This window comes from Chiloscyllium plagiosum, chromosome 21, assembly GCF_004010195.1.
Source record: "Chiloscyllium plagiosum isolate BGI_BamShark_2017 chromosome 21, ASM401019v2, whole genome shotgun sequence".
NCBI classification, from domain to species: domain Eukaryota; kingdom Metazoa; phylum Chordata; class Chondrichthyes; order Orectolobiformes; family Hemiscylliidae; genus Chiloscyllium; species Chiloscyllium plagiosum.
In genome coordinates, this window is record NC_057730.1 from 43972622 (window position 1) to 43994583 (window position 21962).

Sequence of the window (21962 nt, forward strand, 5' to 3'; positions counted from 1 at the left end):
TGGGAGGGTGGGTTGTAGGGGGGCGTGGACCTGACCAGGTAGTCACGGAGGGACCGGTCTTTGCAGAAGGCAGAAAGGGATGGGGAGGGAAATATATCCTTGGAGGTGGAGGAAATGTCGGTGGATGATTTGGTTTATGCGAAGGTTGGTAGGGTGGAAGGTGAGCACCAGGGGCGTTCTGTCCTTGTTACGGTTGGAGGGGTGGCGTCTGAGGGCGGAGGTGCTGGATGTGGATGAGATGCGTTGGAGGGCATCTTTAACCACGTGGGAAGGGAAATTGCGGTCTCTAAAGAAGGAGGCCATCCGGTGTGTTCTGTGGTGGAACTGGTCCTCCTGGGAGCAGATACGGCGGAGGCGGAGCAATTGGGAATACGGGATGGCATTTTTGCAAGAGGTAGGGTGGGAAGAGGTGTAATCCAGATTGCTGTGGGAGTCGGTGGGTTTGTAAAAAAAAAAAAATGTTAGTGTCAAGTCGGTCATCATTAATGGAGATGGAGGTATGTCAGAGATGGTCCAGGCAAATTTAAGGTCAGGGTGGAATGTGTTGAAGTTGATGAATTGCTCAACCTCTTCGCGGGAGCATGAGGTGGCGCCAATGCAATCATCAATGTAGCGGAGGAAGAGGTAGGGAGTGGTGCCGGTGTAATTACAGAAGATCGACTGTTCTATGTAGCCAACAAAGAGATAAGCATAGCTGGGGCCCATACATGTGCCCATGGCTACCCCTTTGGTCTGGAGGAAGTGGGAGAATTCGAAGGAGAAGTTAAGGGTGAGGACCAGTTCGGCCAAACGAATGAGAGTGTTGGTGGAAGGGTACTGTTGGGGACATCGGGAGAGGAAAAAAACGAAGGGCTTGGAGGCCCTGGTCATGGCGGATGGAGGTGTAGAGAGATTGGATATCCATGGTGAAGATGAGGCGTTGGGGGCCGGGGAAACGGAAGTCTTGGAGGAGGTGGAGGGCGTGGGTGGTGTCTCGAATGTATGTGGGGAATTCCGGGTCTAGTGGGGGAGAGTACAGCGTTGAGGTAGGTAGGGCTTTTGCCCGAAACGTCGATTTTATGCTTCTCGGATGCTGCCTGAACTGCTGTGCTCTTCCAGCACCACTAATTGTTTTTACCTATAGGTTTAGGGTGAGCAGGGAAAGATATAAAAGAGACCTAAGGGGTAACTCTTTCATGCAGAGGGTGGCATGTGTATGGAATGAGCTGCCAGAGGAAGTGGTGGAGGCTGGTACAATAACAATATTAATATTTAAAAGGCATCTGGATGAGAATATGAATAGGACTGGTTGAGAGAGATGTGAGCCAAATGCTGACTGGAACTAGATTAGGTTAGGATATCTGGTTGGTGTGGATGAGTTGGAACAAACGCTCTGCTTCCGTGCTGTACATCTCTATAACTTCGTGACTGTAGACTGAATCCTTGGCCACGACAAACACGAGTGCTATTGACCAAACTGAAGTTGGTAGTGGTGCGCTTCCTGGTGCTCTGGTATCATGGTAAAGCTGCCTGAATGAAAAGGATGATCCTTTTTATAAATGGTGTCCGTACTACCTGCATGTATAGCTGTTAGCGTGGTTTTTTGCACTTTATAGAGAGCTAACATATCAGAGAGCTCGGAAACCTGGTGCAGAAAAGGTGCTTTTCCTTAATCCATCAGTCCCTTGCTGCCTCTGGAATAATGTGCTGATAATTCAATTGCAGATGTGTGCAACTGAGTTCAAAAGCAGCCGTGTCCTGCAAATGAAGTGCAAGAGAGCTACTAAAGCACAGAGTGGCTGTATGATTTGTGAAGATTAATCAACAAGGAGTGGCACAAGCAATGACTAAAACACACCCTAGAGATTAATGAATCACCCCGGCCAAAACAGATGGCTGGACAGGTGTGATAATGCAGCTATTGGGAAGTCTGTCTTGGGTTGTTGCCACCTGTGTTCTACTGAGACATACTGGCTCACGAGCTGAGTCATCATCTGCCACACAGCAAGAGTCTGTCATAGAAGCATAGCAAGAGTCTGTCTTCTTACAATGTTCTATTCAAGTGCAAAGAGACTATTAAACAGTTGCTGCAATTTCTGTTAAATGTGGATTGCCAATATTTTCATTCTGTAGCTAGCATGAACATGTAGGATTGAGAGATTTATATTTTGAAATGAAAACCGATTAATGCTAGAATGTCTCAGCAAATTGGACAGTATATTTGGTGAGAGGGAAGTAGTGAGTTGTACATTTCGGGCCAGAATTAAGATGGAATGTCGGTTTGGCAATGCTGATTTGTCTCCGTTCCATTTTGTGAGAAGCGGCTTGGGAGCGGATGCTGAGGGTGGTCCAATTAAGCCCCCCCTTTTGAAGACCTTTTTTGAAAAATAGACCACATATGAAATTCTCCTGTCCGCTTCCAGACACTTCAAAAATGGTAGACAGCTACTGAAGTCATATTTTGTTCAAAAATTTTAAAATGTTGGAAAGTGGACATCTTAAATTTAGAGAGTCCCTCTATTACCTGAACAAAAGCAGCCAGCTACTGCAGCTTCCAGAACCTGCCTCTGACTACTCATTGACCAGTTTGTGGAAGATCAGTGGTGGTTGTTTTCCTCAGACTGTGATCTTCAAATCACCTTTGACCCTGAGGGGTTGATTTTACATTCCAAAGCATGAGGGGGAGAAGTCCTCGCTCTGTCGGTGCTTCAGATCGATGACTGACTACAATACCTTGCTTTTGTTTTGTTGACTTTACGAAAGTTGGTTCCAACTTCTCAGTTGTCCTCCCAGAAGTGAAGTAGTCGAAGTGTGGGAAACACCCTGGCTTATTTTATATTTTTAAGTTGTTACACTTTGGTCTTTAAATATTATTCTACAATTGTAAGTTTACAGTGTGAAAATTGGCCACTGTATGCAGAGTTGTTAATCAATCACATGGTAAAAGTCTTAACTGTTAACCATTTTTAGTTGTAAAGTCTCAGTTTTGATCTGATTTGGGGAGAGGAATGAGTTAGTCCTTAATCCTGTTGTTGAGAAACTTGTATCATGAGACTTTTCTGTGTCATGACTTTCCCATTTAAACAGAAGATTGAATTCAAAGAGAATTGAAATGCAGGTGGCTACGTCATCAAAATACTAACGCAGTTGTCAGTTGATGAACTGGGTGAAATACTCTTGATCCATTTCACACAGAAACAAGGAATAGTTTCTTTACAGGTTTGAATTTTGACTTGAAAGGACAGTAAGTGAGCCAGCAAGTGAGCAGTTCTCCTCACATTCCTTCCCATTAAATCATCAACGTGAACAATTGGGGGAGGGGTAATTTTGTTAGTTTTAGAGAAATGTTTGCCAGTGGCATAGGCTGAAAAGAAATGCTCAAGTTTAGGCTTAAGAATTGTGCTTGTCAAGCTGTCCTTGCAGTTATGATCGGTTGCAAAATGTATTTTCCTCTCCTTTTTTTGTTATGCGTTTGCTGAACAGCATTGGTGCCTGATCAAATCAATACCTTTGATTTTAAAATTCAGACCTTTGTTTTCAGTTCCTTTTGTCACTTCACCCCTTTGTGTGTGTGTGTGTGTGTGTGTGTGTGTGTGTGTGTCTGTAGCGCTCGCTCGCTCACACTGTCTGTCTCTCTCTCTGTAGAGCGCGCTCTCCGTAGCGCTCTGTCTGTCGGTGTCTCTCTCTCTGTAGCGCGGGCGCTCCCGCTCGTTCGGTAGCGCGGGCGCTCCCGCTCGTTCGGTAGCGCTCGCAGGCGCTCCCGCTCGCTCTGTGGCGCTCGCAGGCGCTCCCGCTCGCTCTGTGGCGCTCGCTGGCGCTCCCGCTCGCTCTGTAGCGCTCGCTGGCGCTCCCGCTCGCTCTGTAGCGCTCGCTGGCGCTCCCGCTCGCTCGCTGGCGCTCCCGCTCGCTCGCTGGCGCTCCCGCTCGCTCGCTGGCGCTCGCTCACGCTCTGTAGCGCTCGCTCACGCTCTCTCTCGCTCTCCGCTATAAAGCCTAGTCTCGCAAATTCTTTCCTTTTCATTCTGGCTTCTCGAACATTCCCGGTATTAGTCACTTTGGCATTTGACCATAAGCAATATGAGTGGAAGTAAGGCCATTTGGCTCATTGAGTCCATTTCACCATTCAGTCATGGTTGGGTATTTCAATGCCACTTACTCGCACTCTCCCCGTTTCCCTTAATTCCTTGCGAGATTAAGAATTTATCAGTCTCTGCCTTAAATTCCACAGGCCCGCCTGTATTCTTTTGTCCAAAGTGCAAGACCTCGCATTTGCTCACATTGAATTTCATCAGCCATTTCTTAGACCATTCTCCTAAACTGTCTAAATATTTCTGTAGCCTCCCCAGCTCCTTGGAACTATCTGCCTGTCCACCTAACTTTGTATCATTGGTGAACTTCGCAAGAATACCCCCAGTCTCTTCATCCAGATTCTTTATATATAAAGTGAACAGCTGTGGCCCCAACACTGAACCCTGCAGGACACCAGCTGCCATTCTGAAAAAGAACCTTTTATCCTAACTCTCTGCCTTCTGTCAGACAGTCATTCCTCAATCCATGCCAGTAGCTCACCTCAAACACCATGGGCCCTCACCTTACTCAGCAGCCTCCCGTGAGGCACCTTATCAAAGGCCTTTTGGAAGTCGAGATAGATAACATCCACTGGGTTTCCATTGTCTAACCTGCTTGTTACCTCTTCAAAGAATTCTAACAGGCACTACCTCCCCTTAGTAATTCCTTGCTGATTTGTTCTAATTCGAAACTGCACTTCCAAGAATTTAGAAATCTCAACCTTAACGATGGATTCTAGAATTTTACCTACATCTGAGGTTAGGCTAATTGGCTTATTATTTTCCACCTTTTGTCTTGATTCTTTCTTGAACAAGGGGCTTACAACAGTGATTTTCCAATCATTTGGGATTTTTCCTGACTCCAGTGATTTTTGAAAGATTTCAACCAACGCCTCCACTAGTTCCTCAGCCACCTCCTTCAGAATTCTGGGATGTAGCCCATTCGGGGCAGGTGATTTATCAGTTTTTAGACCTTTTAGTTTATCCAGTACTTTCTCCTTTGTAATGGCCACCATACTCAATGCTGCCCCTTGACTGTCCTTAATTGTTGGGATATTACTCATGTCTTCCACTGTGAAGATTGACAAAGTATTTAGTAAGTTCTTCAGCTATTTCCTTATCTCCCATCACTAGCCTTCCTGCATCACTTTGGAGTGGCCCAATCTCTACTTTTGCCTCTCATTTTTTTTCTTATGTATTGAAAGAAACTTTTACTATCATTTCCTAATATTACTAGCTAGCTTACCTTCATATTTGATCCTATCCTTTCTTATTTCTTTCTTTGCTATCCCCTGTTTGATTTTGCAGTCTTCCCAATCTTCTGATTTCCCAGTACTGTTGGCCACTTTATAGGCTGTCTCTTTTTTTTTCTGTGATACATTTCCTGAGTTCCTTCATCAGCCATGGTTGTCTATTTCACCGCACATAGACACACTTTCTTTTCTTTGGGATGTACCTCTGTACTGTGTCCTCAATTATACCCAGAAACTCCTGCCATTGTTACTCTATTGTCCTCCCCACCAGGCTCTGCTTCCAGTCGACTTTCATCAGTTCCTCCCTCATGCCCCTGTAATTATCTTTTATTTACCTGTAAAACCATTACATCCGTTTTTGCCTTTTCTCTTTCGAACTGCAGACTAAACTCTACCATATTATGATTGCTGCTTCCTAAATGTTTCCTGACTTTAAGATTTTTTATAAAGTCTGGCTTGTTACATAGCACTAAGTCCAGCTCCCTTGTGGGCTCCATCACAAGCTGTTCCAAAAAGCCATCCTGTAAGCATTCCATGAATTCCCTTTCTTTGGATCCACCAGCAACATAATTCACCCAGTCCATTTGCATATTGAAGACCCCCATGATCACCGTGACCTTATCTTTCTGACATGCCCTATCTATTTCCTGGTACGTCTTGTGTCCCTGGTCCTGACCACTGCTGGGAGGCCTGTACATAACTCCCAATGTTTTTTTTTGCCTTTGTGGTTCCTCAACTCCACCCACACAGACTCCACATCATCTGACCCTGTGTCATTCAGTGCCATAGATTTAATTTCATTCTTAACTGACAGGGCAACCCCACCCCCTCTGCCCACTTCCCTATCTTTTTCGATAAGTTGTAAATCCTTGGCTGTTTAACTGCTAGTCCTGACCCCCCTGTAACCACGTCTCTGTGATGCCTACCACATCATAATTATTTATGATGATTTGTGCTGTTAATTCATCTACTTTGTAGCGAATGCTTCGAGCATTCAGGTAAAGCACCTTAATGCTAATTTTCTTATCCTCGTGATTTCCATCATCTCTACCTAAGTTATCTTTCCTTTTTGCTTCTTTCCTGGTCTGCCTTGAACTTAAATCCTGCACACATGCTAACCTGCTGCTTATCTTTCTACTTGACTCCATACTCCTTGTTGCTTCCCCCCAACCCTGACTCAAGTTTCAAGTCCTAGTTTGAAGGCAGGTGTATCCTCACCTGTTGAGAGCCTCAGCTGTGGAATTCCATCCCTTAAACCCCTCCTTTTCTCTCTCTCTCTCTCTCTCTCCATTAACATTAGGTAAGATATTTGACTCTTCAAGCCTGCTCCACATTCGTTATGATCATGTTTGATCATCCTACTCAGTACCCTTTTCCCACTTTAGTCCTTGGAACTATATCTGCCTCCTTCTGGAAAATATTCAATGTTTTGGCCTCAACTATTTTCTGTGGCAGAGAATTTCACAGGGTCACCACTCTCTGGGTGAAAACATTTCTCCTCCTCTCTGTCCTAAATGGCCCACCTTGTATTCTTAAACTGTGACCCATGGTTCTGGGCTCCTTCGTCATTGGGAACATCCTTCTTGCATTATTCCAGTCTAGTCCTGTGAGAATAATAGAATATTTTCATATATTTGCTATTAATTAGTTTTTGTTTTTAAGTTACTTTTAACCAAAAGCTAGTTTTAAAGCAGATTTTAACAGGTCTAAATGTCAGGGCGGCACAGTGGCTCAGTGGTTAGCACTACTGCCTCACAGCGGCAGGGACCCAGTTCAATTCCTGCGTGTGTGGAGGTTTGCACATTCTCCCCATGTCTGTGTGGGTTTCCTCCGGGTGCTCCGGTTTCCTCCCACAATCCAAAAGATATGCAGGTTAGGTGAATTGGCCATACTAATTTGCCCGTAGTGTTAGGTGTAGAGGATTGGGTCTGGGTGGGTTGCTCTGCGGAGGGTTGGTGTGGACTTGTTGGGCCGAAGGGCCCTGTTTCCACACTGTAGGGAATCTAATCTAAATATTCTCTTATGTAGCTCTATGTCAAATTTGTTCCTATAAACACCTAGGAATGTGTTGGTGTCAAGTTGTCATTGCTGCCACCATGCCTGAAAAATGGAACTCTGCACCACCATCCTTCTCGCCTCCAGCTCCCCTCCCCTCTTTTCGCTTCCAGATCCCCCCCATCCTTTTTCGCCTCCATCTTCTCCCTCCTTCTTGATGCTTTCAGTCATGGCCTTGGAGGCCTGTGACCACAATTCTTGTGTAGCATTGAATAAAATGTATTTCTTTGTTATTTTTAAAAACTTTAATTTGAGCCCAGGTGAATCAGAAACACTCAAGATCGAAGCATTAAAATTGTCTAGAATTTTCCAAGTATTTGAAATTTGATTTTAAATCAAAACAATATCTATCACAAAGTTGATTGTTGACTCAGGTTTACTCTATGGCTGTGTCTGCAATATGCCAGGGCAGTCCAAAATTAATCCCTCTGCTCTGCTGTGTTTTAATCCCTCTGCTTTGAATATTTTTCTATATTTTCATGTGGCATCTCCATTTTTCAGCATTTCCCAAACAGTGAGTTGTAACAGTGGGGTCATAATCTCTGAGGTAGCTAATGGCCACTGTAGAGATGCAACCAAATTTCAAAAATTAATGGGATAAAGCGTCACTGACTAGATTAGCATTTATTCCCCAGTTCTAATTGTGGAGCAGACATTTAAGAATCAGTCACACACAACTTTAGGTTTGGAATCATGTGTAGGCCGGATCTCGCAGTTTCCTTCTATAAAGCATGTGAGTGAACCAGAATGGGTTTTTTTTGCAACAATTGATGTGGTCACCATTAGGCTAACATTTTATTCCAGATTTTTACTGAATTTTAATTTCACAATCTGTATTAGTGTGATTTTAAACTCCCATTTCTAGAACATTAACATGAACCTGGGCTTATTGGATTACTTGTCCAGTGACATTATCTCTGTTGCTGCCTTCCCAATGCTGAGAGCTGCACGGCCCCTTTTTTTTAAATGATTGAAGTACTTTGTAAGTTGATGGGGTCTAACCTGCCTAATACTGGGGACTGAACCCTGTGGTGAAGGCGTCTAGAGATCAAAGTAAGTGGTACTTTATGAAAACATTAAAACTCTGATTGTAATAACACTACCCCCTCCTCCCACACCTTTTGCCCTTCTGGATCACTGAAATTTAAGTGTCAAAATGGAGTCACACAGGAAAAATGTTTGGGAAGTGATGCCATGTTTCTCTTAAAATATGTGAATTCTATGCTCCTTGCTCTGACAGCTTTCAGCACATAGATTTCTTGTAACCTCTAGCCTCACTTTTTATTGAGCATTTTAAGTTGACAATCTTTTGTCACTTGGACTTTCTTCAACCGGATTTAGTAGTTTTTCCCTTAACTACTTTGGGAATTGAAGGTAAACCTCCAGGACACTGTTGTAACCAGCCCAAAAGAAAGAGAAAGTTCTTGGTGCATTAAAATAAAAGTTATTTTCTTTTGATCAGTTTGGCTATTTGTTCTAATAATGAGTTGTGTTGACCACGATTGGTCAAGGATCATCCAAACTAGTTGTAATCTGCTTATTTCTCAACTAAGCTGGGGGGGTGAACCTTGTTGAGGTTTATAAAAATAATGAGGGGCATGGGATAGATAAGTAGACCAAGTCTTTCCCCTGGGTGGGGAGGGGGGGCGGAGAGAGAGAGAGACAGTCCAGAACTAGAGGGCATAGGTTTAGGGTGAGAGGGGAAAGATAAAAGGGACCTAAGGGGCAACTTTTTCATGCAGAGGGTGGTACGTGTATGGAATGAGCTGCCAGAGGAAGTGGTGGAGGCTAGTACAATTGCAACATTTAAAAGGCATCTGTATGGGTATATGAATAGGAAGGGTTTGGAGGGTTATGGGCCGGGTCCTGGCAGATAGGACTAGATTGGGTTGGGATATCTAGTCAGCATAGACGAGTTGGACCTTAAGGGTCTGTTTACGTGCTGTACATCTCTGACTCTAATGTGGAGAAGACAACGTGTTGTGAAGATTTAATATGGGGCAACTTTTAGTGAAGAGTGGTTAGAATTGGAATCTCGTAAATGAAATCTCAAGGATACATCGAACCATAGTTAATAACACTCTCCTGATATCAACTTGAAAGGGCTGCGAGTTACTTTTTGTCTCTGGTTAAGTAGTTTTATCATTGACGAGGAAGGTATTGACCACTTGTATGGTTGCTGGTGGTTAGCACTGTTGCCTTATAGCACCAGGGACCCAGGTTTACTCTATGGCTGTGTCTGTATATGTGGAGTTTGCATATTCTCCCTGTGTCTGGCTAGGCTTCCTCTGGATGCTCTGGTTTCCTCCCACAGTCCAAAGATGTACAGGTTAGGTGGATTGGCCATGCTAAATTCCCATAGTGTCCAGGAATTTGCAGGCAAGGTGGATTAGCTGTAGGAAATGCACGGTTGCAGGGATACGCATGGGGATGGGTCTGGTTATAAATGCTCTTCAGAATGGTCTGCTTCCACACTGTAGAGATTCTATGATTCTATCAGATGTAAAACTATTCTACTGTTTGAACCAAATAGGGGATGTGAATGCCCTTGTGATAATGGAACCTCTATAGCCTCTTGTTGAATTGCAGATTATTCAGAGGCAGAGGTGGCAACACTTGATTAGTACTACAGTTTACCAGAAACAAAAATGTCGTCATTAGTAGTTTGGTGAAATAAATGCCTTGTCAATTTGTTATTTTAAGGAAAAAAACATCAATGTCTTTTTCCAGAAGGAACATTCCGACCATAGCTGGTCTGACTTGCATGTGATTCTAGAGTCTCAATGATGTGGTTGATTCTTAACTGCCCTCCAGGTTTTTCGAGATGGGTAATTATGATAGCCTAACCAGCAATACCCACATGAATGAATTTTAAAAAAAATGTAAATGTCAATTCATACTTAATATGTGAGGATTAATGACTAACTCAGTGATTTCTGGTTTAAATGCAATATAACCCACAAAACCTAATGAAGATATTTTTTTGTTCCGCCATTTCCTAATGATAGATAATGCCATTGCCATTTCTGTTGTTATGAACATCTATCTGTTTATAATTAATTGCATCCACTGCTATTCTAGTTTTCATTCGAGTGTAATGGCTTCAAGTTGATCGATAACTCCTTAGCTGTATCATAACTGGGGCTTGGGTTAATGATTAGCTTTACATTAGTTTATTTTGCCTTCTTTCTGTATGGTTTTGTGGCTTTTTTCACTTTGAGTTTGTTTTGCTCAAATCAATGGAAATTTTCTAAATTTGAAAAGGTTGTACTTAGGAGAAATGTTTCTCACATTGTTTAATTGTATTTAGCAAGCTGAAATATTGCACTCGCCAAACAGTTTGAGTCACAATAGGACATAGTGCTCTAAAGAGCCAGTTTAATGTGCTGATTCATCTGCTGGAGGGCTGGCCATGTGCCAAGACTTGGCATGTACATCAAAGGCACTGTGTTGAAAACCAGTTTTGGCATGAAATAATGTTGGTAAATTGTTCTATTGATCTGCATATAACGTTTTTTTAATGTCATTTTATACGTAGTACAGTGCTGATTTGGTTTTTAGTTCTAACCAGCTTTTGTTTCTTTTGGTATTCCACGTTTTCCTGAAATTTGTAGTTCATTTTGAACTGTATCAAGCCAACATTTGGCATGATAATTGGCTGGTAGTGCATACCTGAAGCTGTTTCAATTAACACCTTGCCACCACATAGTTTCCAGGAACCAGTAAGAGCCGTTAAGTGTATTCACTACCCTTTTTAACTTTTGACTGTATTGTTTGCCTCGTTGATTTGGCTGTTCACCTCTCAAAATCCCACTTCATTGCTTGGTAATGCAGGCAAAACTGTACAAAATAAAAACTGAAAGACACTGGAAATCAGAAACAAAAACAGAAGTTGCTGGAAGAGCTCAGCAGGTCTGGTAACATCTGTTAAGAGAAATCCAGTCTCGTGACCTTGCTTCCAAACTGCTAGAACTGTGCTTTTGAAGTTGAGACAATAACTATTTAACATCTTTAGGAATTGGATGTTTTGATTAGTCTGCTGTATCTTTAATATTCTGGGAGAATGCACCTTTAACAACAGCAGCTGAAATCCTTATTTGTTAGTTGTTCCAACAATTTTCAGGCTTTCTGTGCAATTAACTATTGCTTTTGGGGCTAATTTTCTCAAATATTGAATGTCCCTAAATGGTGGGCTGCTGGTTCAATCACTTAATATTATGTTTAAACTGGTATGTTACGATTTGAATATTCCATATTTCAGTCAGAAGCATCTGGGGAATATCCATAAAATTGTTCCTCTGTCTCTTATGGCCAATCATTATTGTCTGAGCAACTGTGCTTATGATACAGCACTTCTGTATGTCATTTGGGAAGAGTTGTTTTCCAGGAAAATAAACAAATTGCTGGAAAAGCTCGGTAGGTCTGAAGGTTCCTCACCTGAAGAAGTGTCACAGGACCTGAAATGTTAACTCTGCTCTCTGTTGACAGAGGCTGCCAGACCTGTGGAGTTTTTTTTTCCAGCAATTCCTGCTTCTCTTTCTGATTCCCAGAATCTGTAGCTGTTTTGTTTTTGATTAGATTACTTAGTGTGGAAATAGGCCCTTTTGGCCCAAAAAATCCACACCGACCCTCTGAAGAGCGACCCATCCAGACCCATTCTCCTACATTTACCCCTTCACCTAACACTACAGGCAATTTAACATGGCCAATTCACCTAACCTGCACATTTTTTGGACTGTGGGAGGAAACCCACGCAGAGACTGGGAGAATGTGGGTCTCTGGCGCTGTGAGGCAGCAGTGCTAACCACTGTTCCACCATGTTTTTTCTAACATATTGGATTGTTTATTGGGGATGAGGTATGGAGGTGTTCAAGAGTTATTCAGCAATGGCCTTGTTTGTGATTTGAGCCACTAGAATATAGAGGCTGAGAGAGATGGCAAGTTGAGATGAGACCATGAATATTGATAGGAAGGTTTGTATGGAGAGAAAAGTCAAGGTAGGATAATGAATACTGGAGAGAAAGAAGGTGGCAATGGAGATTGAAATAATTGTGGACAAAGATATTCCATGCCAAACTGGGGTGGGGGCTGTTTGAGAATATAGTAATATGGGATTTTACTGAGTAGTAAAGAATGAAGATTTTAAAGGAAAGTCCAGAATGGTGTACAAAATGAAGTTCTCAAAGTAGGAAATGGTGCCAGACTGTGGTGAAGTTTGGTTGTGAAAGCCGTGCTGCCAGTCTGGTAGAGTTTTCGCTATGAGCCAAGTCACCACTCATCATGGCCTTGACAGTTCATGCAGTCAGTACTAGCACCTGCAGTTAAGCCATTCTTTCCAGTGCCCTTGTTTATGCATCCTGGAGGAAGATGTGATTGCTGGAGTCTGGGAGGAGTGAGCAAGGTGAGTCGGTGTTTGTCAAAATTAGAACTCAAAATAGACAAAAATGTTGGTGAGCAAAGAACGAGGTTGCTGCTCGCAAGGTAGTGATGAGTGCCTTGGTGAGCTCTTCTAAAGATGCTGCAAGACGGACATGAGTTCATTTGAGGAATTCAGGACCAAACCTGGGATGATGACAGGAATTGGGATGTCAAAAAGTATTGGAGGGTTGAAACAGGAATTTTGGATGGCACAGCTTGGGAAAGGGAAATATGAAAGGTATCTTAACTGGATGATGGGAAAACCTCAGAGAATAGGCCAAAAAGGATGAAGAGAATTTGGGGGGAACAAAAGCAAAGTGATAGATACACTGTACCTCAGCCTATTCACATAGATACACTGTACCTCAGCCTATGTGAATGCATGCAGATTGGATGCAGTGGAAATGGAGCTGACTCTGCTGATGTCATAATATTTTACTATTAAAAGGGTTCACTTGCAAAAGAGTGTTTTTAGATATGCTACAAAGCTATCATGCACAGCAGGCTATAACACCATTCTGCCATAAATTGATAGCATTCAAAATTCAGATTTAATTTCTTAACTTCTCCTGACAGATCTGATCAGTATTTCTGACTTTTTTGGATCTGATTGTTTTAAGATCTGATTTATCTGTAATTCGTTACAGCTGTAAACACCAGCAGGTATGCAGAGAGTTACCGAATCCAGACCTATGCAGAGTACGTTGAGAAAAAGCAAGAGGAGAAACAAACCAAGCGGAAGTGGACAGAGGAAAGCTGGCGAGAAGTGGAGAGGAAGAGGCTAAAGACCCAGTATGCTCCACAACCTTACTTTAACCAGATGTTTGATTTCACCAGGTGAGTGCTGCAAAATTGAAAGTTAATTGTATTTAATGGCAAATCCACAGTTGCAGGTAGACAGTAAATTCTGTTTTTATTCTTAAGCTTTTTAAAACTGTCAATAAATATCTCAATTGGAAGTGTGGGATACTAGCTATTTTTTATTTCTGTACAGTTAAGGTGCGAACCTTCTGTTGCAGTCCTTAAGTTTACGCAGTTAGTTAACTTTTAACCTTAAATATTTTTAGTTTCCCAATATTTGAATTAAACAGCTATTTGGGACCAAAATGTTTCCTTTCCATCCATTAGTAGGAATAGAAAATCATGAAGGAGAAGAAAGGGGCAAAACAAGAGAAATATATGCAAACAATTCATAATTAAACTTTCAATTGGGAAATTTTGTTTGTGGGCAGTTACACTTTCCCAGTGGATTTCTTGTTTGAGGAATAAGGAACTTCAGGCTATTCAGCCCATGCAATTTAAGGTTTAAATGACTGAAAGTACCGTAAATTTCAAATTTGTTAAAATTTGAACTTTGTTTACTGAGATAACAAGATTTTTAAACTCCATTCTTACCAACACTTTTACAGCTAGTTTTTCAAATTTCTGGCTTAATTTGGAAGGGGGAGTTTGAAAATTAGCAAATTGATAAAGTCTGGTCAAGAACTCTCAATTGAGAGTGTAATGCAGTTTTCAAGTAGGAATACATTAAATTTGAAAATTTTCAGGGAATTAGAAGCTTTGCAATCTCAGGCTTCAGAAATCTGGGTTTGTAGAAATGTTTTGTTTGTGAATATTATTGAACCTTGTGTTCTTTTGCATCATGTTGAGTTCTAATGATCAGACTAGAGCTATGGTATTTTTATATTCTCCATGTAGTACTGTCTGAGTTATATTTGAGACAGTAATTGGCACCAGAGTTTTTTTTATTTGGTTTACATTTGCTCATGGGATTCATTGCTCAGTTACTATTAGTCCCCATTAGATCCTGGTGTGGTTCTGAAGTTAATTAAGATTCAGTCTTTTAATTGCTAGTTTCTGTGTCCAAGCTGTTGCCCTGGGAACAAAGAAATCAGTTATAACGATAGCATGATAGCTTCCATTCTGTCTTAAATGTAGTCAGAGTTCACTGCAAAATAATGCAATGACTTCACGTAACAGCATGCTATTAAGACTGGATGGTTTTATAAATGTGTGGCCAGCATAGCCAAACCAAGCTGCTGAAGTTTGCTTTTTTTGTATGAGAGTAGAAGTTTAGAACCAAATTTCAACCATCTGAATTGGGTCGAGTATACATTTATTTTGGGAACCAAAAATCCTCTTTAACAGAATCCACTGCACAATATCAAGGAGAATTCATTGAGGTATTTGGAGCTTCTGAAATTGCTCATTGGACATTTTCAGTTTCAGTGGGGGTACCTGACTAATCAACAATTGCAGCCCTACCATTCATCTTCCCTGTGAGAGGGATGTATAATGAGCAGTCATTTTATATCCCATTGAAAGTTTTGCCCATTCTGTGAAGTTTTTTATTTAAACTGAGGCGAAACTGAATTTCAGATTAGTGCAGAAAACATTTTCCTGATGCTGAATGAATTGATCAAGTAACAATCACTTGTATAATAAGTGTCATGTCTCATGACATGTGTGAACTCTTTTTTTTCAATCATTCTTTAACTCTCAGCTCAAGCAAATTGAAGTTTTCAATCTTAGCTTGCATTCTGTTGAAATTGCCAATCTGTCTCTCATCCATGTTTCAATAAGGCCAGTTGTACTTCTGTTCCTCTCATTAAGTTGGCACTTACCTCAGTTTTATTTTGCATTTAGGCCATCTTGCCTAATTATCTAGTCAATTGGCCATGGTGATTTTCCCTAGGGGCTTATGTTATGAGGACAGGTTGTGTAAACCTGTATTTCCTTGAGTGTTTAAGTGTTTATTTAACTCAAATATTGAGATAATCAAAACATTCTACAGGGTAGATGGAGAGTACCTAGCTCTTCTGGTAAGAGTCCAAAACATGATCTACTAAAATTTAAGTATTCCCTTTTAAAATCGAGGAATGATGTTGGGAAGCAGCATTTCACAAGGGCAATTGGAATTGCTAATGCACTGCATCAGTAAAAGTTGAGGTTTGACTAAATTAGAACTTTCAAAACTGAAGCTAATAGTTATAAACACAAGGTAGATAAGATGTAGATCTAACTTTAATGTAACTAACCATCTTCCTGTTAGATATGCATCTTACCTTTGCAGCTTTTTGACCATTGTTCCCCACCCATCTCTTTAGGAATACCCTGCAGTAAATCACATGCGAAAAACATTTATGCCCTGTTTAGTGATGTGGGTCTGCCAAGGATAATTGTACATAGCTTTCTTTAATCCAGTTACAGTTTTGAATCTTGTGACATTCATCAGTGTCAATTCAAGATGAATTGTGTAACCATCTTGATGAAATAAAAGATGATACACTTTGCTCCTGTCCTACCCACAGTGGGCATGTGGCATAAGCGTGAACATATTTTCTGGCTTATATCTGAGGACCGTGGTATTTTAACTTCCCAAGCCTTACCTACATACAGTTGGTCAAAGCAGTAGGAAAGCAGCAGCAGAATGGCAAGCAAGAAAGGAAGTTCAGCAGCCAAATATATTTGGCACCAGAGAAGGGAGCCTTATTGGCATGCAAGTAATTTTACGAAGTGGGTTAAGAGATGTTCTTCCGGGAGGTCAAGGCAGGTACAACTCTGTTTTCTTTCTGGGGCCCAGAGAGTACTCCAGCCTCTGGTTTCAAAGGATTTAAAGTAGTCTTCCATGACTAAACACTTCAAGGTGGCTGATAATATCAAACAGACACTAGATTTATGGTACCAAGCAAGTGGATTTATATTTTAGTAGTCATATGGAGATAAACACCTTTTTAAACATTCTAAAAGGTTAAATGTGTAACAGTAGATGCAATAGGCGAGGCAATAATGAGTTAAGAATTTCTGAAAGTCTTGGTGAATTCTGTAAACAAAGTCTGAGCTTCTGAATTGATGGATTCTGTTGCTTGTGTCTTCTGGTACAACGTCCCATATTAGTGCAGCATATTTTAATGTGTCTCACTGCTCGCTGGAAACAAAGAAATCTTTTATCTGATCAAATTCAGAATATCTACATATCTTTCAAACTCCAGAACTTAACCCTCTTGGTTGTCAGATGGATATTTGTGTTAGCTCTTCAGGTTGTTGGCTTGGCTCAATTGATAAACCTCCAATATCACTAGAGTTAGCTCATACTACAGTGTTGAAATTTTGTATTGTTAAAGAGCATACCCCTTTTCAATATGATATCAAATTGAGGTGTCAGTTACTGCTTGGTTAACGTGGCTACTGATGATCCCATGGCACTATTTGAGAAGAGAAAGAAAGAGATGTTCTGATACTCTCGCCAACATTCCTTCCTTAAGCTGTAGCATCTAAAAACAGAATGATTTGTTATTCATATCCTTGCTGTTTGTGCAACATTGCTAGTCTTGACAGTTCACATATATAAGTAAGATTGAAAATATTGTGAAGTGTGAAATGAAGCACACTGCAAGTGCAGTACAAAATGGAATAAAATTGTGAAGAGTGCTAGCAATTGTTTCCTGTAGCCAGGAAAATTGGTTTACTAATCAAGTTTACTCTTAATTTTGCCTTTTCCATACCAAAAAAATCTGGTGAAATTTGTTAATAATAAATAACTAAAAGTAATCACTTTGAGCTTTTTAATTAAAACATAGTCTGATACTTAACTGGAATAACTGGTTAACACTGATGCTTATGCACACACACCTTAGTTGCAACAAATGTCATAAATAGATATTGGTATGGGTCACTTGGGCACCCGTTAAATAAAATGCCACTGGTGGTGTCTAATTGCTTTCCATGAAAACTATTTGCTTTACAAGTAAAGCCATCTCTGTCAGCCAGTAGGGGATTTTCATTAAATTAATTGGCTGCTGCTCTCCAAAATTAAAACATTTACAAGTTTTTGCTAAATTCCATTTACTTTCTAATTTCAGTAAGATGGTTGGCAAATGAATATTGGGTTATATATTTAATAAAAATCAGCGATGCTGCAGCGAACAAATCTTTCAGTTCACTGCTGTACTGAGTAGAGATTAGCAAGAAAACTGAAATAAGGAAGTGGAATAATTGCTATCCTTTGAATCCTAGGAAGAGTACTGTCCATAGGCATGTTTCTAGTTTATTGACTCTTCTGACTAGTGGAGACACACATTTGAATTTTCACTCCAGCAGTGCTACGAAGCAGTGTAGGAATTTGTATTTCAACTGGCTTAGAAACTAAACATCCAAGCCAGAGAGGTTTGATTTGCCAACTGTGTTTGCAGCATGTGAAGCGAGGAGTTGACTTTTCGTGCATGTTTTTGTGGCATCTGATACAAGAATGTTTGTGATACCAATCTAACCTCCTTACACAAGAATCAATCGCCATCTTAGAATATCCAGAACAACCAGGAGGTGGGCAATACTATACTGGCATAAGCAACAAATGCATTGAGCGTTGCACTGCTGTTTTCATTCTCATCTGATACTTCCTGCGGAGGGTGATGTGTTCATAGTCACCAAGCTGAAGGATTCACCTATCTATTAATGTAGATTTTGAGCAGTTCAGTTAGTTAGGAGAAAGTGAGGACTGCAGATGCTGGAGATCAGAGTCGAGAGTGTGGTGCTGGAAAAGCACTGCAGGTCAGGCAGCATCCGAGGAGCAGGAGAATTGACATTTTGGACGTAAGCTCTTGGTCATTCCTGATGAAGGGCTTATGCCCAAATGTCAATTTTCCTGTTCCGCGGATACTGCCTGACCAACTGTGCTTTTCCAGCAGCCCACACTCAGTTCAGTTAGTTGTCCTGGTAAAGAAACTGGTTTGCATTATGGACAACGCTTGCATTCGATCTTCAAATATTAACAAATCCTTATGCTTTGCAGGTTTGGAGAATGTTGCAGGGAATTATCTGCACCAGTGAGCCCTCAGTTATGAATTAATTCATCAGATTAAGTTACCCTAAAATGGCAATGTTCCAGAACAAAAGGTTGCCATGTTTTTTATGTAAATCGAAACGGTTGATCCTTAATTTTAAAAATTTTCAATACTAACTACTCTTTAATTAAATACTCTGCTACTCAGATTATTACAGAAAAAGGGTGATCATTATGTTGTTATCTTACTAACTAAAACAGTCTTAGATCTCTGATTCTAGACCTTTTGAGCACAATTAGCTATCTTTTTCAGTCAACCTGTTCAGAGCTTCTATGGCACACCTCTGGAACAGGCCTTCTGGCTCAGAGGTTGGAAGATTACCGCTGCACTACAAACCCACCTAATTGACCATTTTACATCCTATATTGGCAATATATTTCAGATGAATAGTATTTGTTAAATTCAGTGTTTAACAGTTTGGCTATTAAACCGGTTAGTTTAACACTATCAAAAAAGCATTTCTGTGTTGTTGTAAAGTTGTAACAAATTATTGAGGTAAGGCATTCAACCTAACTTGGCTTTTTATTTCTTTGAATCGCCCAACTCATTAAATTCACATGGCAGCTGTCTGCAAAATTTAATAGGTGAATGAAAAGCACTTGCAATGTTGAGTCTTTTGTTTGGTATTGGGCACCTATCTGAGATTTGAATCTTATGCCAAATAGACTTATCAAGACCCCATTTTGAGTCTGATTTCTGATGTCCTTGACTGCTGTCCTCTCTGTTGCTGTTTCAATTTACAGGGTTGGTGAATGTTTTGTGAATAAATACCTAAATAAATTAATCCACATATTGTTGTATCAAATTAAAGTTCCAACAACGGTTGTGCTATATAAATATACAGTTTTTCTGTCCATTCTTTCCAATAAACCCCACTGCTAGAATAATTTTGGTTAATGTCACACTTTGAAAATTTTTCAATAGAAGCTAAGTGAAAGGGAATTATTGGCTTCAAGAATGCATGAGATTATGTATAAAACATGGGAGTTGTCATTATGCGTACCGTAGGTCACTGGTATATACCTTGTGTGACCTTTTTGTTTTGTTCCATTCAATCTTAGGACCAGTCCTCTTATGGAAAAGAGAAGTATGAGTCCTATCCAGGAAGAGACAGTATCTGATGAAATGGAAGGGGATGAAGTTACAAGTAAAGATGGTGACAGTGATTATTCAGCTAATGCCTGGATAGACTCTACAATATCAGAAACTGAGAAAATCAAGAAACAGTGGCAGAAAAAGGACGAGCATGGAAAAACTGGTAAATGGATGTATATCTTGAAAGTATGAATATGTTCTTAAACTTTTCAGTTTCAGTGCTTGTAGGTAAAGATATTGATGGAAAATAAATTGTTGATGTCATGCTACTGTTTCAAATACAAGGTGAGTTCTGTTAATGGATTTTTCTGCCATATGGATGATAAAGTGTATGTTTATGCAATTAACCTTTGCGAATATTTGCATTACTGCTGCAAAGTAAAAAGATTGGGAAGATGATCAAGAGTTGACTAAAGTCTTTGCATGCTCTCTCTTTTTCTATCAAAAAGATCTGTGAACAGATCACTACATTCACAGTGTAGAATAAGACTTACAAAAAAAGTCAGAGTATATCTTGGCTTGTTAGCATACAAGTGTTCACCTCTGAATTGAAACAAATTAAGGGAATATACAGTAGTGACAAGATCTTGAGTTTTGATTCTCCCCCTCTCATTCATATGTGTAGTGCCATTGTGTTGTCATTTTCCATTGTTACAGTATGTTAACTCGTGAGGGAAAGAGATTCACTTTTTTCTATTTTACATGATAAAGGCATATAAAATGATTTTGAAGGATAATTTTTCAATAACACACATCTAATTATTCTGATGTAGTGCATACTCAGAATCCCTAGAGAGTTCATAGAATCCGTTTAGTGCGGAAACAGACCAATTGGCCCAACAAGTCCACACTGACCCTCCAAAGAGTAACCCACCCAGACCCATTGCCCTACTCTTAGTCTATATTTCTCCTGATTAATGAACCTAACCTACACACCCCTGAACACCATGGGCAATTTAGCAAGGCCAGTTCACCAAACTTGTACATCTTTGGACTGTGGGAGGAAACCAGAGCACCCAGAGTAAACCCACGCAGACAGTGGGAGAATGTGCAAACTCTTCCAGTCTTGGGCAACAGTGTATCGAACCCAGGTCCATGGTGCTATGAAGCAGCAGTGGTAACCACTGAGCCACCGTGCCGTAGAGGCTATCATGTGCTTCTAGATGTTTACATCAAATTTGATGTCCAGTGAAGGGCAATCATAATGTTGCAGTGAAAGTATTCGGTACTGCTGAAGAGAATAACAGCATCAGGTTCAATACAAATATCTCCAATCTGTGAAATAGACCAAGAGTCAGGATCAATTCTTTGTGACAAGTAATGTGACTCTTTAAAAAATTAACAGCCTAATTTTAGGAAAGAAACTACAAGGCCCAATGTTGTTGAGCAGTGCAAATTGCAAACCACATAGATGTGCCATGGATCTGAAACTTGCATGTTTCAGGGCATCATAATCTGAGTGGTCTATATTTTTTTATAGAAAGGGATGGGTTGATCATAAGCACCCACATGATAACAGGCTAAGTATTAACAAACTGTGCCACTTCCTGTGATGTAAATCACCTGAGAGGTGTCTGTCTTTCTTTAGAAATGTGCTATGGTACATTTGAAAATTGAATAAGGAGCTAGTGAAGGGAATACTTGTTGATATTAAAAATGGTCACCACCAGTAGACCTAATTCACCATGATGAATGGCTACTGAGGATGATCTGATACAAAAAAAACCTTGCTCTCCAACTCATTAAATCAAATTAAATAAAATACAAGTTGCAAGTCTGATCAATTGTGTCCAGAACTGCTGCAGAAGAGTGCTGAGTGGTGTGGGTTATTGAATCAACCGTTCCTTGTACAACAGGCACTGCTTAACCTAATAAGTAAAAGAGTGTGGAAACTGTCCTTAAGGCTGAAAGTTCAGTGGTTATATTGATATAACCAAACTGATGAGAATGCCTTGCATTTGATCCTTACTCAATTAAGATAGGGGAGCTCAGCTAGAAAGACAGTTTGGACATTCAATTAATCTTTTATTCTTTAGTCTACGAAAGAAACGTTTCCATGTTGTTTCTTATTCAAGTCCCAGTACAATGATCCTTTATGAAAAGGGTGCATTGAGTGAAACTAGAATTGGATTAAACCATGTAACAATTGAAAAGCTTATTAGCATTTATAATTTGAGTCAGTAAATGAAGAATGTCACTCTAGTGACCAATGTAAGAGCTTACCTGAGCCATTCCCTCCTTGAGAGTAAATG

General features: G+C 40.5%; 1 protein-coding gene across 1 annotated transcript in view; it reads left to right on the top strand.

Moving 5' to 3' along the window:
* parn (poly(A)-specific ribonuclease (deadenylation nuclease)) overlaps window positions 1-21962 on the top strand; it is a 129765-nt gene that overhangs the window by 99313 nt on the left and 8490 nt on the right. The window contains exons 22-23 of the mRNA XM_043711927.1: window positions 13420-13609; window positions 19677-19873. Coding sequence (XP_043567862.1) covers window positions 13420-13609; window positions 19677-19873 — 387 coding nt within the window. The remainder of the gene's footprint in view (window positions 1-13419; window positions 13610-19676; window positions 19874-21962) is intronic.